The sequence below is a fragment of the Dama dama genome, chromosome 28 (assembly GCF_033118175.1).
Source record: "Dama dama isolate Ldn47 chromosome 28, ASM3311817v1, whole genome shotgun sequence".
NCBI lineage: Eukaryota > Metazoa > Chordata > Mammalia > Artiodactyla > Cervidae > Dama > Dama dama.
In genome coordinates, this window is record NC_083708.1 from 12,884,803 (window position 1) to 12,904,240 (window position 19,438).

The following is a 19,438-nucleotide window of genomic DNA, read 5'->3' on the forward strand; positions in this document are numbered from 1 at the left end:
TCAGATTCATCCAGTCCACTGCGTCAGGCCTGAGAGCCCTGGGCCTCTCGCTCCATAAGGGAATCACTTTTTTTTTCCCATAAAAATATAAATGCACTCTATTTTTTTTTTCAATTTTTGGAGTAGGGTTGATTTAAAACATTCGTTAGTTTCTGCTGTGCAGGAAAGCTAATCAGTTATATATGTATCCACTCTTTTTTAGATTCTTTTCCCATATAGACCATTACAGAGTGTTGAGTAGAGTTCCCTATGCTATATAGCAGGTCCTTATTAGTTACCTGTTTTACATATAGTAATGTGTATATATCAGTCCCAATATCCCATCTCTTCTTCTCCCCACAGCCTCACTTTCTAATGAATAACATAGTACTTTATAAATGAACAAGAACACAAAACTTTGTACAGTTCATCTGATCCCCATAAAAGTCCCTCACATATGTTGCTATTTTTATCTTCAAGTTAGAAGAGAGGCCTCCAAACCCAGGTCTCTGATTCCAGCCTGCCCTCCCGGCACCTCATACCCCACTCACACTCAGGAAGGCCTGGAGACTGCCTTGTTAGCACTTCCTTTATCAACCAACCATAGTTGAGGCCAAGCTGGCATCTGAGAACTGAATGTGAACAAATATAATTCACCAGGAGCTGCCACAGCAAATCAATAACCTGTTTAATAGCAGGAGTCTGTGTTAGTGAACACGACATCTCATTCTGTTAATCCGTCATCTGGTTCATTATAAGCTGAAGCTGTTCTACCTTGTGTGGTTTTTGTCTAGCTAGAATAAATGTGGTGTTAAGTGTTGTATGTCTAATATTGTCTTCAGTACTGCCAGCTGCTCTGAGACTGCATGGATCTGGAAGTCATAATCTTGCCTGGAATAGAAAATGCATGCAGACTCTGTGTGCATGTGTAACTGTCATCTCTGTTTTCCTGTAGAAATATTTTAGAAATTACAAAGAGATATGATCCCAAATTTTAAAGAAATACTTTTTCTAAGTTTCAAAAGTTGAGGTTAAAGCTAAAATTTGTCTCTAAAGCGAACATCAAACCAGTTCTAGGGTCTTTCCAGTGTCATGGTGCACAAACCACTGTGCTATATCTCAGGCCTTTGCTGAATCCAGGAAGGGTGTGCAAAACCATGGGATGAGATGGACTGGAGATGAATGCAGAGAGATTAAAGACAGCTCGAATTTTCAATAAGGGGAAATGTATCACTGTGCCCCTACTTGCTAGAAACATTCCGTGTAATGCAATTTGTGATCGATCTGTCAATCGTGTGTACAGTCACATCAGCGCATTGACGCAGGTGGGTGGGCGGCGCTGCCTGAAATGCACTAACGCCGCCCCTGTCGCCCGCAGCCAGAAGCTCAGCTTCAAGGAGCGCGTGCGCATGGCCAGCCCTCGGGGCCAGAGCGTCAAGAGCAGGCAGGCGTCGCTGGGGGACAGGCGGTCCCCCAGCACGGACATCACGGCTGAGGGCAGCCCCACCAAAGTGCAGAAGAGCTGGAGCTTCAACGACCGCACGCGCTTCCGGCCCTCCCTGCGCCTGAAGAGCTCGCAGCCCAAGCCAGTGGTGGACGGTGAGTTACCCCTGTCTCTCCATAACCATGTATTACGCGAACGCAAGGACCAAGTGGCAGGTTCTGCCTGGTGCCACTTGGAGAGAGGGCAGGAAGCAACCCCAGGGGAAGAACCGTGCGCTTGCTGCTTGTTTTCTTGGAAGTTTATTGTCTGCCTTGGGCAAGTGTACCCAAGTCGACTTTTGCAGGCAGGTTTGGCAACTGGATCTACATTGCAAGGAAGTCAGAGACAGTGGTGTTCATTCTTCTCTGGTATCTGCAGCATAGCGTTACTTCTCAGGTAGGTTGGGGTCAGGTCAACAGGACCGCCCTGCTGATACATAGATTGTATCCAACCTGCAAGCTCACCAAGATGGTCAGGGGCTCAGGACCCCCGAGACGCAGGAAGAAGGGCCAGAGTCTTTCTGGACCCAGTGGAGACGCTGGTCCTTTTCTACTGAGCACTGTTTTTCCTACATCAGGGGCCAACTGCTCATCTTCCTTAGAGAGAGTCTTGTTGAAAGTTCTTATCTGATGATAACTGGAATTTGAGTTCTTCTCCCAAAAGAAATTAGCCTATTTTATTTGCTATATTAAGTGGCAGAAGCTTCCTTTGCCAACACATTTTACTGAGCGCCATACAATTTCCACGTTTATGAAATAAAACCTTCTTTTTCATTTTGGCTTTCCTTTTAAGAATGCCCCCTGGGATCTGTTATCCTGGGCAAAGGACCAAAATCAAATCGCATCTTCCATTAATGCATAAAAGCTTGCAAAGGCCATCAGCCCCCTGTGCTCACCCCCCAGGCAGAACCTGAGTTTTCCCAGGCCCTGAGAGCCTGTGGGATAAAATTAACAACCCGGGTCATGATCACAGTGACCTCAGGTTCCCTCGGTCCCAGGCCCCTCCCAGCCCATTTGGAGCTCCTGGGGCCGCCCTCCCTCCACTCTCAGGGGATCCCCCAGAGTCCCTTCCACACACCTCCCACTCTGCACACCTTTGGACACCCTCCAAGTAGTGCCAGAGGCTGACCCGATGTGGCCGCTCCTGATGGAGCTTGCAGCTCCCTTCTACACTGCACTCTTGACCCCTCTCCCACCTGCCCAGGCTCCCCTCCACCTGCCACTGTGCTGAGATGGGAAGGGCTCTCTCCCCAGCACTGTACCTGCGTGCTAAGTTGCTTCAGTCACGTGCAACATTTTGTGACCCCCTCCCCACCGGGCTCTTCTGTCCATGGGATTCTCCAGGCAAGAATACTGGAGTGGGTTGCCATGCCCTCCTCCAGGGGATCTTTCCGACTGTACACCCCACACCAAGCCCCCAAGTACCCAGAGTCACTGACGGCACAGCTTTTTGGCATCCTCTGGTTTCCACACTCTCCTCCCTAGGAATCTGGCTGAAAGCCCGTGAACAGCTGAGTCGAGAGTTACCAGTAACAAGGCTTATGGAGCACTCAAAATAGACTTGCTGAATATAAATGGACACACATTTCTGGAAGGCTAGTTGGCAAAAGATACCAAAGCCTTTACATCTGCCTGAGCTCGGACGCCTCCCACCCTGCAATTCCATTTCTAATTCCATTTCTAGAAATTCCATATCCTAGAAGTGAAGTAGCATACATACAATATAATGAAGTAAAAGACATTAGAAAAGATGCTATAATTCTAAAATTATTGAAATAGAAAAAGGATCACAAAAAATAAATTATTCCATTTTGGCTGTGTGTGTGTGTGTGTGTGTGTAAATTCATGTGTTTATAGTAAAAGTTCTGGAGAGATTTACAACAGTGAATGAACAGTTACCTCCAAGTGGTGACATCATAGTTGTATTATATTTGTTCATATGTATTATTTTGTTCATCTGTATTACCTATTATTTCTACAATGAGCATGTATAGCTTTTGTGATAAGAAAGCAGAAGAGGATTTTCTATTTAAAAATTGGGTCCTCCTTTCAGACGCTGCCTCTTTCCTTCCCCACGGTGGGATACTGGTGATCCTCCATTAGTTCTGTCCCCACATTGGTCCAGCTGGTGGCACCAAACCCTTCTCCTTAGCCCAAAGTCCCCCCTATCTTGGTGCTGGTGCTAGTCTTCACCCTGTGTGGATGTGAATTGTCTAATGAGGTTTGATAGCTCCTACTACAAATAGACCCCTTCATGGGTCACATCCTTGTCACGGCAAAGGGCTTCCTAAATCAAAGTATGAGTCTTGCCATGCAGGGCCACTCAAGACAGACGGGTCATAGTGAAGAGTTCTGACAAAATATGGTCCAGTGAAGGAGGGAATGGAAAACCACTCCAGCATTCTTACAGTGAGAATACCATAAACAGCATGAAAACGCAAAAAGATATGACACCTGAAGATGAGGGTCCCAAGTCAGAAGGTATCCAATACACTACTAGAAAAGAGCAGAGGGCAGTTACTAATAGCTCCAGAGAGAATGAAGTGGCTGAGCCAAAGCAGAAACTACACTCAGGTGTGGATGTGTCTGGTGATCACAGTAAAGTCTGATGCTGTAAAGAACAGTATTGTATAGGAACCTGGAATGTTAGGTCCATGAATCAAGGTAAATTGGATGTGGTCAAATAGGAGATGGCAAGAGTGAACGTCAACATCTTAGGAAGTAGTGAACTAAAATGGACAGGAGTGGGCATCAGTAATCCAAGTCTGTGCCCCAACCACTGATGTCAAAGAAGCTGAAAGTGACCAATCTATGAAGACCTACAAGGCCTTCTATAACTAACACCAGAAAAAGATGCCCTTTTCATCTTAGGGGATTGGAATGCAAAAGTAGGAAGTCAAGACATACCTGAAGTAACAGGCAAGTTTGGCCTTGGAGTGAAAAATGAAGCAGGGCAAAGGCTAACAAAGTTTTGTCAAGAGAACACACTGTTCATAACAAACACCCTTTTCCAACAGCACAAGAGACAGATCAGTTCAGTCGCTCAGTCATGCCCAACTCTTTTTGACCCCATGGACTGCAACATGCCCATCCATCACCAACTCCCAGAGCTTGCTCAAACTCATGTCCATCAAGTCGGTGATGCCATTCAACCATCTCATCCTCTGTTGTCCCCTTCTCCTCCTGTCCTCAATCTTTCCCAGCATCAGGTTCTTTTCCAATGAGTCAGTTCTTCTCATCAGGTGGCCAAAGTATTGGAGTTTCAGCTTCAGCGTCAGTCCTTCCAATGAACACCCAGGACTGATCTCCTTTAGGATGGACTGGTTGGATCTCCTGGCAGTCCAAGGGACTCTCAAGAGTCTTCTCCAACACCACAGTTCAAAAGCATCAATTCTTCAATGCTCAGCTTTCTTTATAGTCCAACTCTCACATCCATACATGACCACTGGAAAAATCACAGCTTTGACTAGATGGACCTTTGTTGGCAAAGTAATGTCTCTGCTTTTTAATATGCTGTCTAGGTTGGACATAGCTTTCCTTACAAGGAGCAAGCGTCTTTTAATTTCATGACTGCAGTCACCATCTGCAGTGATTTTGGAGCCCCCAAAAATGAAGTCTCTCATTGTTTCCCCATTTGCCATGAAGTGATGGGACCAGATACCATGATCTTAGTTCTTTGAATGTTGAGTTTTAAGCCAACTTTTTCACTCTCCTCTTTCACTTTCATCAAGAGGCTCTTTAGTTCTTCACTTTGTGCCATAAGGGTCGTGTCATCTGTGTCTCTGAGGTTATTGATATTTCTCCTGGCAATCTTGACCCCAGCTTGTGCTTCATCCAGACCAGCATTTTGCATGATGTCACACATGGATATCACCAAATGGTCAATACAGAAATGAGACTGATTATATTCTTTGTAGCCGAAGATGGAGAAACTATACAGGCAGCAAAACAACTCCTGGAGCTGACTGTGACTTAGAGCTCCTTATTGCAAAATTCAGAATTAAATGGAAGAAAACCATTATTCTATTCAGGTATAACCTCAGTCTAATAACTTATGATTATACAGTGAAGGTGATGAATAGAGTCAAGGGATTAGATCTGGTAGACAGAGTGTCTGAAGAACTATGGACAGAGGTTCCTAACATTGTACAGGAGGCAATAATCAAAGCCATCTCAAAGAAAAAGAAATGCAAAAGGCAAAATGGCCATCTGAGGAAGCTTTACAAATATCTGAGACGAGAAGAGAAGTGAAAAGCAAGGGAGAAAGGGAAAGATATATGCAACTGAATGCATAAGTCCAGAGAATAGTTAAGGAGAGATAAGACGGCCTCTTTAAATGAACAATGCAAAGAAATAGAGGAAAACAATAGAATGGGAAAGACCAGAGATCTCTTCAAGAAAACTGGAGAGATCAAAGGAACATTTCGTATAAGGATGAGCATGTTAAGGACAGAAACAGCAAGTGCCTAACAGAAGCAGAAGAGATTAAGAAGAGGTGGCAACAATACACAGAAGAACTCTACAAAAAGGATCTTAATGACCCAGATAACCATGATAGTGTGGTCTCTCACCTAGAGCCAGACATCCTGGAAAGTGAAGTCAAGTGGGCCTTAGGAAACATTACTGTGAGCAAAGTTAGTGGAGCTGACAAATTTCAGCTGAGCTATTTGAAATCCTAAAAGATAGTGCTGTTAAAGTGTTGCACTCAATATGTCAGCAAATTTGGAAAACTCAGCAGTGACCACAGGACTGGAAAAGGAATTTCCATCCCAGTGCCAAAGTATGTTCACACTACCATACAATTGCACTGATTTTGCATGCTAGTAAGGTTATGCTCAAAAATCCTTCAAGCTAGGTTTCAACAGTACATGAACCAAAGACTTCCATATGTACAAGCTGGATCTAGAAAAGGCAGAGGAACCAGAGATCAAATTGCCAACATTCATTGGTCATAGAGAAAGCAAGGGAATTTCAGAAAAACATCTACTTCTTCTTCATTGACTATGCGAAAGCCTTTGACTGTATGGATCACAACAAACTGTGGAAAATACTTCAAGAGATGGGAATACCAGATCACTCTACCTGTCTCCTGAGAAACTTGTATATGGATCCAGAAGCAACAGTTAGAACCAGACATGGAAAAACTGACTGGTTCAAAATTGGGAAAGGCGTATGACAAGGCTGTATATTGTCACCCTGCTTATTTAACTTCTCTGCAAAGCACATCATGCAAAATGCTGGACTGGATGAATCATAGGCTGGAATCAAGATTGCCAGGAGAAATATCAACAACTTAATGTATGCAGATGACACCACCCTTATTGCAGAAAGTGAAGAGGGACTAAAGAACCTTCTGATAAGATTGAAAGCAGAGAGTGAGAAGGCTGGCTTAACTCAACATTCAGAAAACTAGGATCATGGCATCCGGTCCCATCACTTCATGGCAAATAGAAGGTGGAAAAGTGGAAGCAGTGACAGACTATATTTTCCTGGGCTCCAGAATCACATGCAGATGGTGACTTTAGCCATGAAATTAAAAGATACTTGCTCCTTGGAAGGAAAACTATGAGAAACCTAGACAGCGTATTCAAAAGCAGAGACATTACTTTGCCGACAAAGGTCCATCTAGTCAAAGCTATGGTTTTTCCAGTAGTCATGTATGGATGGGAAAGTTGGGCCATAAAGAAGACTGCGTGCCCAAGAATTGATACTTTTGAACTGTGGTGTTGGAGAGGACTCTTGAGAGTCCCCTGGACTGCAAGGAGATCAAATCAATCAATCCTAAAGGAGATCAACACTGAATATTCATTGGAAGGACTGATGCTGAAGCTACAACTCTAATACTTTGGCCACCTGATGCAAAGAGTCAACTCACTGGAAAAGACTCTGATGCTAGGAAGGATTGAAGGCAAAAGAAGAAGGAGGAAGCTCCTGCCCTAGGTTCCTACATGGTGGAAACACATTTAATGCCCCAGGGAGTCCACACCCTTCCTACATGTCTTCAGAAAGCATGCCACTCCATGCTGTGAAGTCCTTACAGTTGGTTGAACACATCTAAATATAAAAGTCATAGAATCCAGATTCTGAATATGGAAAATGAATTCCCCTTTCATGTTTGGCCAGAGGGAAAGCATTTTTCAAAGATTCCTAGAGTCAGCTCTGTCCATAACACTATTTCAAGTTACTGCAAAAATGCCTCAGAGGTCAGACAGAAACAGAAGTCCTTCTCTCTCCAGATCACAAATTGGAAAGATCTCCCACCATCCACTTTCTGCATCATTTTGTATAAGTGCATTTCTGTTTGGTTAGAAGGGAATTGCTTTTCCCTGTTTGATGCCTGACTGAATTGGTCCTGAGTTCCCCAAGTAATCAGAGGCCAACTGCTGTCATATTGAAGTAGCTTTGCTGGCCACTTACCCACAAGTGACTGTGACCCCCAACTCCTTATTGTACCCAGTAGCCGGGAACCATGACCTCTGACTCACCTCAATGTTAGACCTTGGGAACAGAGAAATTCTCTTTATAGGAAAAAAGAAAACTGAAATAGCTATCAAATAAATGTAGACTTCAATTTATACATTTCTATTTATGGTGCCTCTTCAGGTTTTAAGTATTTCTAAAATCCACTTATCATAGAAAATAATATATAATACTGCATCCAGCTCCTGATATTTCAGATCTCTTTGCTCATTCACTTCTGGGTCTCTTTTTTTCTACCTCTTTTTTTCCTTTACATATTTTAGGCATTTCAGTGCCCACTAACAGCTCAGGGAAAGTCAATAAATAGCAGTAAGAAAAATAAAAACTTACACTGGTCTTGAAGTTATTAAATAAGTTACATTTGAAAAATAATGGTCCAATAACTGAAAGATAACATAAAAAAAGAAATTTAAGGTTAATCTGTAAATTTTAATGAAAGTGAAGTTGAAAAAGTGAAAGCTGCTCAATCATATCCATCTCTTCATGACCACATGGACAGTGTCCCACCAGGCTCCTCTGTCCATGGAATTCTCCAGGTCAGAATACTGGAGTGGGTAGCTGTTCCCTTCTCCAGGGGATCTTCCCAACCCAGGGGTCAAACCCAGGTTTCCCACATTGCAGGTGGATTCTTTACCATCTGAGCCACCAGGGAAGTTCAAGAATATTGAAGTGGGTAGCCGATCCCTTCTCCAAGGAATCTTCCCAACCCAGGAATCGAACCAAGGTCTCCTGCATTGCAGGAAGATTCTTTACCAGCTGAGCTACCATGGAAACCATGTAAATTTTAATAATTTCTGCCAAATCTGATATCCTTTACTACAGAGGACTTTTCAGGTGTTGCAGTGGTAAAGAATCTGCAATCCAGGAGACTCAAGAAACATGGGTTCAATCCCTGCATCAGGAAGATCCCTTGGAGAAGGAAATGGTAACCTGTTCCAGTATTCTTGCCTGGAGAATCCCATGGACAGAGGAGCCTGGCAGGCTATAGTCCTTGGGGTTGCAAAGAGTCAGACACGACTGAGCACACATGTGCTTCACTGCACTGTATGCTCGGAGAGCCGATATACCTGTTGTGCATTGGGTACCTATTTACTACAGATGATATTATTTTTATAATTTAATGACTCTTACAAAAGGTTATTAAATATTCCATCTTGTTTTTATTTGCTATAATTTTGATTAAATTTACATGTTACAGTTTAAAAGGGCGCAATTTTAAATTCCACATCCATGAGAAGTGGAAAGTAACAGGCAAATGTCAGAACCAGAAATTTAGAAAGAGCAAAAGGAAGAAAAACTATAAGGGACTAGGGTGGTGTTGCCATAGCAAATTTATTTTGACCAATAAGATATGAATCATAATAAGTGATAGAAATGTTCCATTATCCAGTCAATAGTATTTAAGCTTCTTCACATAATCCCAAAAATTAGGTTGGATATGACTTTCTGAGATTGCATATATAATGAGTGTGAGCTGTATGTTTTTGTTTTTGTTTTTTTATTTTCTTTCTGTGTCTGGTTTATCTCAGTGGCATAATGTCCTTCAGGTCCATCCATGTTGTGGCAAGTGGCAGGATATCTTTCCTTTTTAAGGATGAGTAGTACTCCACTGCATAATTTATACTACAATTTCCTTTAGCTGTATGTGTATGTATATCAAATCATCATGGTGTACTTTTTAAATATGTACAATTTTCATTTTAAAAATACAATAAAAACATTAGGTGGGTTAGAAACGATATTGTATCTCAATATATGAGAATAATGATGAAAGTGACATTTATTGGCCGGCACTGTTCTAAATGCTTGACTTCTATGATTTCATTTAATTCTCTCAGTGCCCCTATGAGGGAGGCATGTTGTGATCCCTGTCTTGTGAATGAAGGACCTAAGACCTGCCCAGACCTAACAGCCATGAACGGGGAGCCTGGGGGCACCTCCAGACCATCTGACTTCCTTCCTAGCCTCCTGTGGGACCCATTCGCAGCTGGGCCCCAGATGTCATATCAGTTTCCCCTAAAGCATGTTTCATTTTCCCTTCTCCCCATTATTGCTCTTCGCATCTTCACTTGGCCAAATCCCCTCCCTTAGAAACCATTCAGCTTTGCCACCGACCCACCCACCCTTCTCCCAGCCTGAACTGCCTAACTTCTGAACTGTATCATCTTCAAGAGTGGAAGATTTGGCAAATTGGGAAAACGACCTTTAGATGACCCGTCTCTGTGTTGATCAGTCTTCTGGAAGGGACTGAGGATCACAGCCATCTGGCCTGTGTCTGTTTACCCAGGCGGGAGGACAACCACGAGGCCATCTGAGGTCTGTTTCCAGATACAAGAGGTGATGTCAGGAGACAGATCGCAGTCCACACAGATGAGCACATGAAACATGGCAGAAGCAAGTCCACGGAGCACCAGGCAGCCTGAACCCAAAGAATGAAGTTAGGAAGCGCTAAGTCCAGGTTCCTGGCAACTAGTTTGCTACCAAAGAGGCTTTGGTGACAGACCCTGCTATGCTGGGAACACCTTTCAGAGGTGCCTCGAAGGTCAGGGCAATCTGGAGCGAGATAAGGAGGAGCTGCAGTTGGATCCACCCTGTAGAGCATGAAAAAATCTGCTTCCATGCTAGACATGTAACCAGCGTGCCTCAACATGTATGAGCTTGCTTCTGCTCAAGGGGAAGTATTAGTTCTTGTGGGTGATCCTCAGGGCACTGCTGGCCACTCTGGGAGACACATCCTCACCGAATGTTTGTGAAAAAGACTGGCAGCCCTGTGCAGGAGACATGTGGAGGTCCCCTGAGTGGAGGCTGGGTGGGCAAAAGATGGGAAATGCTTTCCAGTCGTGGGATCCCCGCAGCCCATTCTTTTGTTCTAGACCCTGCTGCAAGTTCTCTTCTGGCAAGCTTCTCCGCTGCCTGTCTCTGGCCCCCAAGCCAGGGTACCTGTCAGGGCGCATTTGACTGCATGGCACAAGAGTGCAAGTGAAAGTCGTGTCCGACTCTTTGCGACCCCATGGACTATACGGTCCATGGAGCTCTCTAGGTCAGAATACTTGAGTGGGCAGCCTTTCCCTTCTCCAGAGGATCTTCCCAACCCAAGGATCGAACCCAGGTCTCCCACATTGCAGGTGGATTCTTTACCAGCTGAGCCACAAGGGAAGCCGAAGAACACTGGAGTGGGCAGCCTTTCCCTTCTCCAGGGGATCTTCCCAACCCAGGGATCAAACCCAGGTCTCCTGCATTGCAGGCAATCCACTGAGCTCTCAGGGAAGCCCGTGGCACAGGAGAAGCAGGTTCAGTTACCTTAACTGGTAATAAAATATATAATCGACACCACAGGGCAAAGGGCAGCCCCCAGCCGGGAGGCAGCGCGTGCCCTGGCCCCCTTCTCTGGGCTCTCGCAAGCCTCCATTTCCTCTGCCCAGCTGGAGTCCGGGTGCTGCCTTCCCCCAGGCTGGGAGCAAGACACACTCAAGCACCTTCTCCACACATGACACTGACGCAAGGAGGAGGCCCGCCTGGGTCGTGAGGAGTACTGTCCATTCCCGTCTCGCTTTGTAGAATTGGGTCTCATGCCTGAAATGACCGCTGGTGAGAAGGGTGGGCTCTGGGTCTGGGGTCAGAGTCCCCTGTGGCCCAGGGGTCAAAGCTGGGGCAGGAGGTGTGACTGAAGAGACGTGAAGCCATGCGTTTGGGGACTGGCTTTCGGAAGGAAACCTCTAGTGGTGTCAGAGGGAACCAGGAAATCTTTCCCACTTAGTGGTGAAGCTGAGGAGGCAGAATGAGCATGTTTCCTCCCAAATGCTCCGCCCTTTTGCCACTTCTGTTTCTCTGAGTGTCCGAAGGCCAGATTTGTTTTACTTATTATTGTTCTTTCCCCCCTTCTTCCATCACCTAATCTTCATGAGACCATGAGTGCAGACCAGCCTCACTCCCTTGTATTTCAAAAGCAGGACAAAGTGTGTAAAGGGAAACCTGACTAAAAAACAAATGATTTCAAATTTATTTTGTTTATTTTTTAAATTAATTTATTTATTTTAATTGAAGGCTAATTACTTTACAATATTGTAGTGGTTTTTGCCATACATTGACATGAATCGAGTTTAAATAACACGCCAGCCCAGACTGTGCGTTTCCTGCTGCCGCTGCCACCCAGGGGAACCTGAGGTCGTGCTTCCCTCAGTAACCCCTCACCAGCCCCAGATGCCTCACCCCCCAGGCTGCTGGCTAGGGCCCCTTCTTCCCCTTCAGGTGAATGACAGCCCATCAGGTCTCACCTGAAATTAGCAAAAGAATAAAAATGCGCCACTCTCAACTCCTCTTGAAGATAGAAAAGTCCCTCCCCTCCCTCCCTTCCTTAACTTCTGTTCCCTGGGCCCCCAGCCCACCGTCTCCTAGAACTCTTGTTTGAGATCATCAATGTGAGGTCAGTGGGACACTGACAGAAAGGAAGCATTTCAGCACTAGGCCACCAGCCTCAACCAGCAGGCTCCTGTCCCCACAGCGGGACGTTTCCTTCCAAGTGGTATAAATCACAGGCCGTCAGCATCTTGTCCTTGATTCCTCCACACACACAGGGCTTCCGTTTAGTGCTGAGCATCGTCTGCACTCCTTCTACAATAGCATCTTCTTCCCTCGTGTGTTTCTCAGCCTCCCTGTGACATTTTCGTGTTTCCACAAAATGCCAAGCACAGCACTGCACTTACTGTTTTTTCCTGACTCTCTGCACTGATGGCCCAGCTTTTGCCAGCCTCTGATTATCATTTTCCACAATACATGATACTCCCTGGCACTTCCTGAAATTACCTGATGATGACTGCACTGTGTCGACAGAATTAATTCTCATGAAGGCGGTATTCCCTCAGGGCTTCAGCTGGACCCTGGCAGAGCAAAGCCTACGGGTTTTCTTTCATGACCAAATGACAGGACTTCTTGAAAATGACTGGATCCAAAGTCTGGAAATTAATCCACAGTCCACTCTATGCCCAGCTTAATGGTTGGCGTAATTCTGTGCAAGAGCCTGGAGGGTATTTAGCAGGAATCTGAAACACACTCCCCATCTTTCACCAAGTATTTGGTGACTATGGTTACCTGGAGGAATCGCCTCAGTTCCAGTCCCTGGGTTTCTTTTCTCCTTATTTGTCTGACTCAGCCAGTCCCTTCTCCCCCTAGACACAGACTCTGCTCCTCCCCATGGGTTCTGCATCCCTCCTCTCCCCCAATATCTGTGTCTGTGTCCGTGGTTCTTATTTCTCTTGGGAGCCGGAAGAGAAGGGCCCTTTCAATCTCTGCTTACAGACTCTAAGAGACTAAGTAATTATTGTATTTCTGGTAAGGTTGCTTTTTCCAGTTCTTGTTGTGAAATGCCAATTCCTCATTTCTAATTACTGGGGAAATGCATTTCTATTTTGATCAGACTGGAGATCACCCTGGCCTTCTATTCTAACCTAAGTACTCGGATTTCTGCCCAGATTTCTCTAGGCTCTTACCTAATGTTTGTTGTCACCCTGCAGTGACAGGGAAAATTATATTTGGTTCCTCTTGGTAGGATAAAACAGCTCCCTGCTTAAGGTATGAGTTATGGGTAGATTCTACCTCCTCCTTCTGGCAGAATCTAAGCTGCCAAGTAACCTCTGAGTACAACTTTAAGCCATGTCTTCCACCTTCTATGGATCTAGATTTTATTTTTTTAGCTTTTCATTTTATATTGGAGTATAGCCAATTAACAATGTTATGATGGTTTTAGGTACACAGTAAAAGGACTCAGTCATACACATACATGTATCCATTCACTCCCAAACCCCTCTCCCCTTCAGGCTGCCACATAATGTTGAAAATAGTTCTCTGTGCTTTACAAGAGAACCTTGTTTATCTATTTAAATATAGCAGTGTGTACATGTCCATCCCAAACTCCCTAACTATCTGTTCCCCCACCCTAATCCTTCCACCCTAGCAACCATAACTTTGTTCTCTAGGTCTGCTGTTTGTTTCTTCTTTGTAAATAAGTTCATTTGTATCATTTCTTTTTAGATTCTACATATAAGGGGTATCACACAATATTTCCCTTTCTCTGCCTGACTTACTTCAATCAATATGACAATCTCTAGGCCCATCCATGTTGCTGCAAATTGCATTATTTCACTCTTTTTTAATGTCTGAGTAATATTCTATTGTATATATGTACCACATCTTTATCTGTTCCTCTGTCGATGGACATTTAGGTTGCTTTCATGTCTTGGCTATTGTAACTTGTGCTGCAGTAAAGATTGGGGTGCATGTATCCTTTCAGACCATATTTTTCTCTGGATACATGCCCAGGAGTGGTATTGCAGGATCATATGGTAATTCTAGTCTTTTGAGGAACCTATATACTCTTCTCCATAGTGGCTGTACCAATTTACATTCCCACCAACAGTGTAGGAGGGTTCCTTTTTCTCCACACTCTCTTGTTTGCAGACTTTTATGATGACCATCCTGACTGGTGTGCAGTGACATCTCATTGTACTTTTGATTTGCATTTCTTTAATAATTAGTGGTGTTAGACAACTTTTCATTGCCTCTTGGCCATCTATTTGTTTTCTTTGGATAAATGTCTATTTAGGTCTTCTGCCCATTTTCTGATTGAGTTTTTTTTTTTTTTTTTTTTTGATGATAATATGCCATATGAGCTTTTTGTGAATTTTGGATACTAATCCCTTGTCAGTCACATCATTTGCAAATATTTTCTCTCATTATGTGGGCTGTCTTTTTGTTTTGTTTATGCTTTCCTTTGCTGTGCAAAAGCTTTTGAGTTTAATTACATCCCATTTGTTTATTTTTATTTCCATTACTCTGGGAGACGGATCAGGAAAGATATTGTTGCAATTTATGTCAGAGTGTTCTGCCTATGTTTTCCTATGGGAGTTTGACAGTATCAGGTCCCACATTTAGCTCTTTAATCCATTTTGAACTTATTTTTGTGCATAGAGAATGGTCTAATTTATTTACTTTTCCATGCAGCTGTCCAGTTTTCTCAGCACCATTTGTTGAAGATACTGTTTTTCCACTACCACATAATCTTGCCTGCTTTGACATAGATTAACTGGCTATAGGTATGTGGGTTTGTTTCTGGGCTTTCTATCCTGCTCTGTTGATCTATTATAGATCTCTATTTTTGTGACAGTACTGTACTGTTTTAATGACTATAGCTTTGTAGTACAGTCTGAAGTCAGGGAGCCTCATTCTTTCAGCTCAATTTTTCATTCTCAAGATTGCTTTGACTATTTGGGGTCTTTTTTGTCTCCAAACAGATTTTAAGATTTTTTGGTTCTAATTCTGTGGGGAAATGCCATTGGTAATGTGGTAGAGATTGCATTGAATCTGTAGATTGCCTTGGGTAGTACAGTCATTTTGACAACATTGATTCTTCCAGTCCAAGAACATGGTATGTCTCTCCCTCTGTTTGTGTCATCTTTGATTTCTTGTATCATATCTTATAGTTTTTGAGTACAGGTCTTTTGCCTCCTTAGATAAGTTTATTCCTTGGCATTTTATTCTTTTTGTCTTTTTGTTACAACAGTTAAATGGGACTGTTTCTTGAATTTCTTTTTCTGATCTTCCATTGTTAGTGTATAGGAAAGCAAGAGATTTCTGTGTATTAATTCTGTATCATGCAGCTTCACCAAATTCACTGATGTGCTTCAGTAGTTTTCTTGTAGTGTCTTTAGGGTTTTCTATGTATAGTATAATGTCATGTGCAAACAGTGACAGTTTAACTCCAATTTGAATTCCTTTTATTTCTCTTTCTTCTCTGATTGCTGTAGCTAAGACTTCCAGAGCTATGTTTGATAAAAGCGGCAAGAGGGGACATCCTTATCTTGTTCCTAGTCATAGTGGGAATGCTTTCAGCTTTTCACCATTGAGTATGATGTTAGCTTTAAGTTTGTCATATATGGCCTTTATTATGTTGAAGTAGGTTCTCTCTGTGCCCACTTTCTGTTTTCATCATAAGTGGGAGTTTTCATCATAAGAGTTTTCATCATAAGTGGGAGCTGAATTTTGTTGAAAGCTTTTCCTGCATCTATTGAGATGATCATATGGCTTTTTATTCTTCAATTTATATGTGGTGTATCACATTGTTTCATTTCTGATATTGACTGGGATAAATCCCACTTAATCATGGTGTATCATCCTCTTAGTGTGTTGTTGGATTTAGACTGCTAGTATTTGGTTGAGGATTTTTGCTTCTATGTTCACCAGAGATATTGACCTGTAATTTTCTTTTTTGTGGTGTCTTTGTCTGATTTTGGTATGAGGGTAATAGTGGTCTCATTGAACGAGTTTGGAGTGTTCCTTCCTCTGGAATTTTTTGGAAGAGTTTGAGAAGGATAGGTATTAACTCCTCTCTAAATGTTTTATAGAATTCTCCTGTGAAGGTCCTGGACTTTTGTTTTTTAGGAGTTTTTTAATGACAGTTTCAATTTCAGTGCTTGTGATTTGTCTGTGCATATTTTTTTTTATTTCTTCCTGATTCAGTCTTGGGACACTGAACCTTTCTAAGAATTTGTCCATTGTTTCCAGGTTGTCCATTTTATTGGCATATAGTTGCTTATAGTAGTCTCTTGTAGTAGTCTCTTATGCTGTGTACTTCTGTGGAGTCAGCTGTAACTTTTTTTTCATTTCTAATTTTATTTATACAAGTCCTTTCTTCTTGATAAGTCTCGCTAAAGGTTTATCAATTTGTTTACCTTTCCCAAGAACCAGCTTTTTGTTTCATTGATCTTTGCAATTGTTTTGGGTTTGGCTTTGTTTTTTTGTTTTTGTTTTTGTTTTTGTTTTCTTGCCTCTACTTCATTTATTTCTGCTCTGATCCTTATGATTTTTTTTCCTTCCACTCACTTTAGGTTTTGTTTGTTCTTCTTTCTCTAGATGTTTTAGATGTAAGATTAGGTTATTTGCAAATTTTCTTGTTTCCTGAAGGAAGTTTTCATTGCTATAAACTTTCCTCTTAGAACTACTTTTGGCACTTCCCTGGTATTCCAGTGGTTAAGAATATGCCTTGCATTGCAGGGGATTGGATTCAATCCCTGGTTGGAGAACTAAGACCCCACATGCTGTGGAGCAACTAAGCCCATGTGCTTCACCTGCTCAGCATGCGAGCCACAGCAGAGAGTCCATGCACTTCAACAGAAGCTCTCACCTGATGCAACGCAGATCCCACATCCCACAACTAAGACCAGACACAAAATAAATAATTTTAAAAAGAACTGCTTTTGCTGCATCCCATAGGTTTGGGGCATTGTGTTTTTGTTGTCATTTGTCTGTAGGTATTTTTTTCCTTTGATTTCTTCAGTGATTCATTGGTTGTTTGGTAGAATATCATGTATCCTCCACATGTTTTTGTTTTTACAGTTTTTTTTTCTTGTAGTTTATTTCTAACCTCACAGCATGTGATTACAAAAGATACTTGATGTGATTTCAATTTTCTTAAATTTACCAAGGCTAACTTCATGGCCCAGTGTGTGGTAGTCTTGTGAAATGTCCCATGTGCAGTTGAGAAGAATGTGTATTCTGCTGCTTTTGGATGAAATGTTCTATAAATACCTATTAAGTCTCTCTGGTCGAATGTGTCATATAAGGTCTGTGTTTCCTTGTTGATTTTCTACATGGATGATCTGTCCATTGATGAACGTGGGATGTTAAAGTCCCCCTCTATTATTGTGTTTCTCTCAATTTCTCTCTTTATGGCTGTTAGTATTTGCCTTATATATTGAGGTGCTCCTATATTGGGTACATATATACTTACAATTGATACCAAATTGATTCCTTGATCATTATGTAGAATCCTTCCTTATGTCTTGTAACAGTCTTTATTTAACTTCTATTTTGTCTGATAGGAGTATTGTTACTCCATCTTTCTTTTGATTTCCACTTGCATGGAATTATCTTTTCCATCCCCTCACTTTCTTTTTTTTTTTAATCTTTTTTTTTTTCATTTATTTTTATTAGTTGGAGGCTAATTACTTAACAATATTGTAGTGGTTTTTGTCATACACTGACATCAATCAGCCATGGATTTACATGTGTTCCCCATCCCAATCCCCCCTCCCACCTCCCTCCCCATCCCATCATTCTGGGTCTTCCCAGTGCACCAGCCCTGAGCACTTGTCTCATGCATCCAACCTGGGCTGGTGGTCTGTTTCATCCTTGATAGTATACTTGTTACAATGCTATTCTCTCAGAACATCCCACGCTCGCCTTCTCCCACAGAGTCCAATAGTCTGTTCTGTATATCTGTGTCATCCCCTCACTTTCAATCTGCGTGTGTCCTCAGTCTGAGATGCTCTTTTAGGTGGCATATATATGAGCCATGTTTTTGTATCCATTCAGCCAGTATGTGTCTTTTGTTGGTGCATTTAATCCATTTACATTTAAGGTAATTATCAGTGCATATGTTCCTGTTGCCATCTTCTTAATTGTTTTGGGTTTGTTTTTGTAGGTGTTTTTTCTCTCCATCCTTTTTCATTCTCCTGTGGTTTGACGACCATCTTTAGTGTTGTTTTGGGTTGTGTTTTGCTTTTTATATGTTTATCTATTGTGGTTTTGGGGTTTGCTGTTTCCAGGAGGTTTTGATATAGAAGTGTATACATGTACAAGGTCGTTTTAAGTTGCTAGTCTCTTTTCTTCCTGGGGGGAGTTCCTCTAGCATTTGTTGCAAAGCTGCTCTGGAGAAGGCAATGGCACCCACTCCAGTACTCTTGCCTGGAAAATCCCATGGATGGAGGAGCCTGGTAGGCTGCAGTCCATGGGGTCACGAAGAGTCGGACACGACTGAGCGACTTCACTTTCACTTTTCACTTTCATGCATTGGAGAAGGAAATGGCAACCCACTCCAGTGTTCTTGCCTAGAGAATCACAGGGATTGGGGAGCCTGGTGGGCTGCCATCTATGGGGTCGCACAGAGTCGGACACAACTGAAGCGACTTAGCAGCAGCAGCAGCAGCAAAGCTGCTCTGGTTGTGCTGAATCCTCTTTAGCTTTTGCTTGTCTTTAAAGCCCTTGATTTCTCCATAAAATGTGAATGAAAGCCTTACTGAGTAGAGTATTCTTGGTTGTAGGTTCTTCCCTTTCACCATTTTAAATATATCACACCACTCCCTTCTTTCCTGTAGAGCTTCTGCTGGAAGATCAGCTGGTAACCTTATGGGATTTCCCTTATATGTTATTTGTCATTTTCATTTTTACCTTGTTGCTTTTAATATTTTTTTCTTTGCCTTTAATTTTTTCAGTTTGATTACTGTGTGTCTCAGGGTACTCCTCCTTGGGTTTATCCTGCCTGGGCCTCTCTGCACTTCCTGGACTTGGTTGACTGTTTCCTTTTCCATGTTAGGAAAGTCTTTTAGCTATTATCTCTCCAAATATTTTTCTCAGGTCCTTTCTCTCTTCTCCTTCTGGGACCCCTATAAGTGAATGATGGTGTATTTAATGTGCCCCAGAGGTCTCTTAGGTTGTCTTCATTTCT

General features: G+C 42.7%; 1 protein-coding gene across 2 annotated transcripts in view; it reads left to right on the plus strand.

The window, feature by feature from the left end:
- Positions 1-19,438, plus strand: part of KCNQ5 (potassium voltage-gated channel subfamily Q member 5) — a 587,063-nt gene that overhangs the window by 512,710 nt on the left and 54,915 nt on the right. For both annotated transcript variants that reach the window (XM_061131817.1, XM_061131818.1), the window contains one exon: positions 1,358-1,578. In XM_061131817.1, the coding sequence (XP_060987800.1) occupies positions 1,358-1,578 (221 nt within the window). The remainder of the gene's footprint in view (positions 1-1,357; positions 1,579-19,438) is intronic.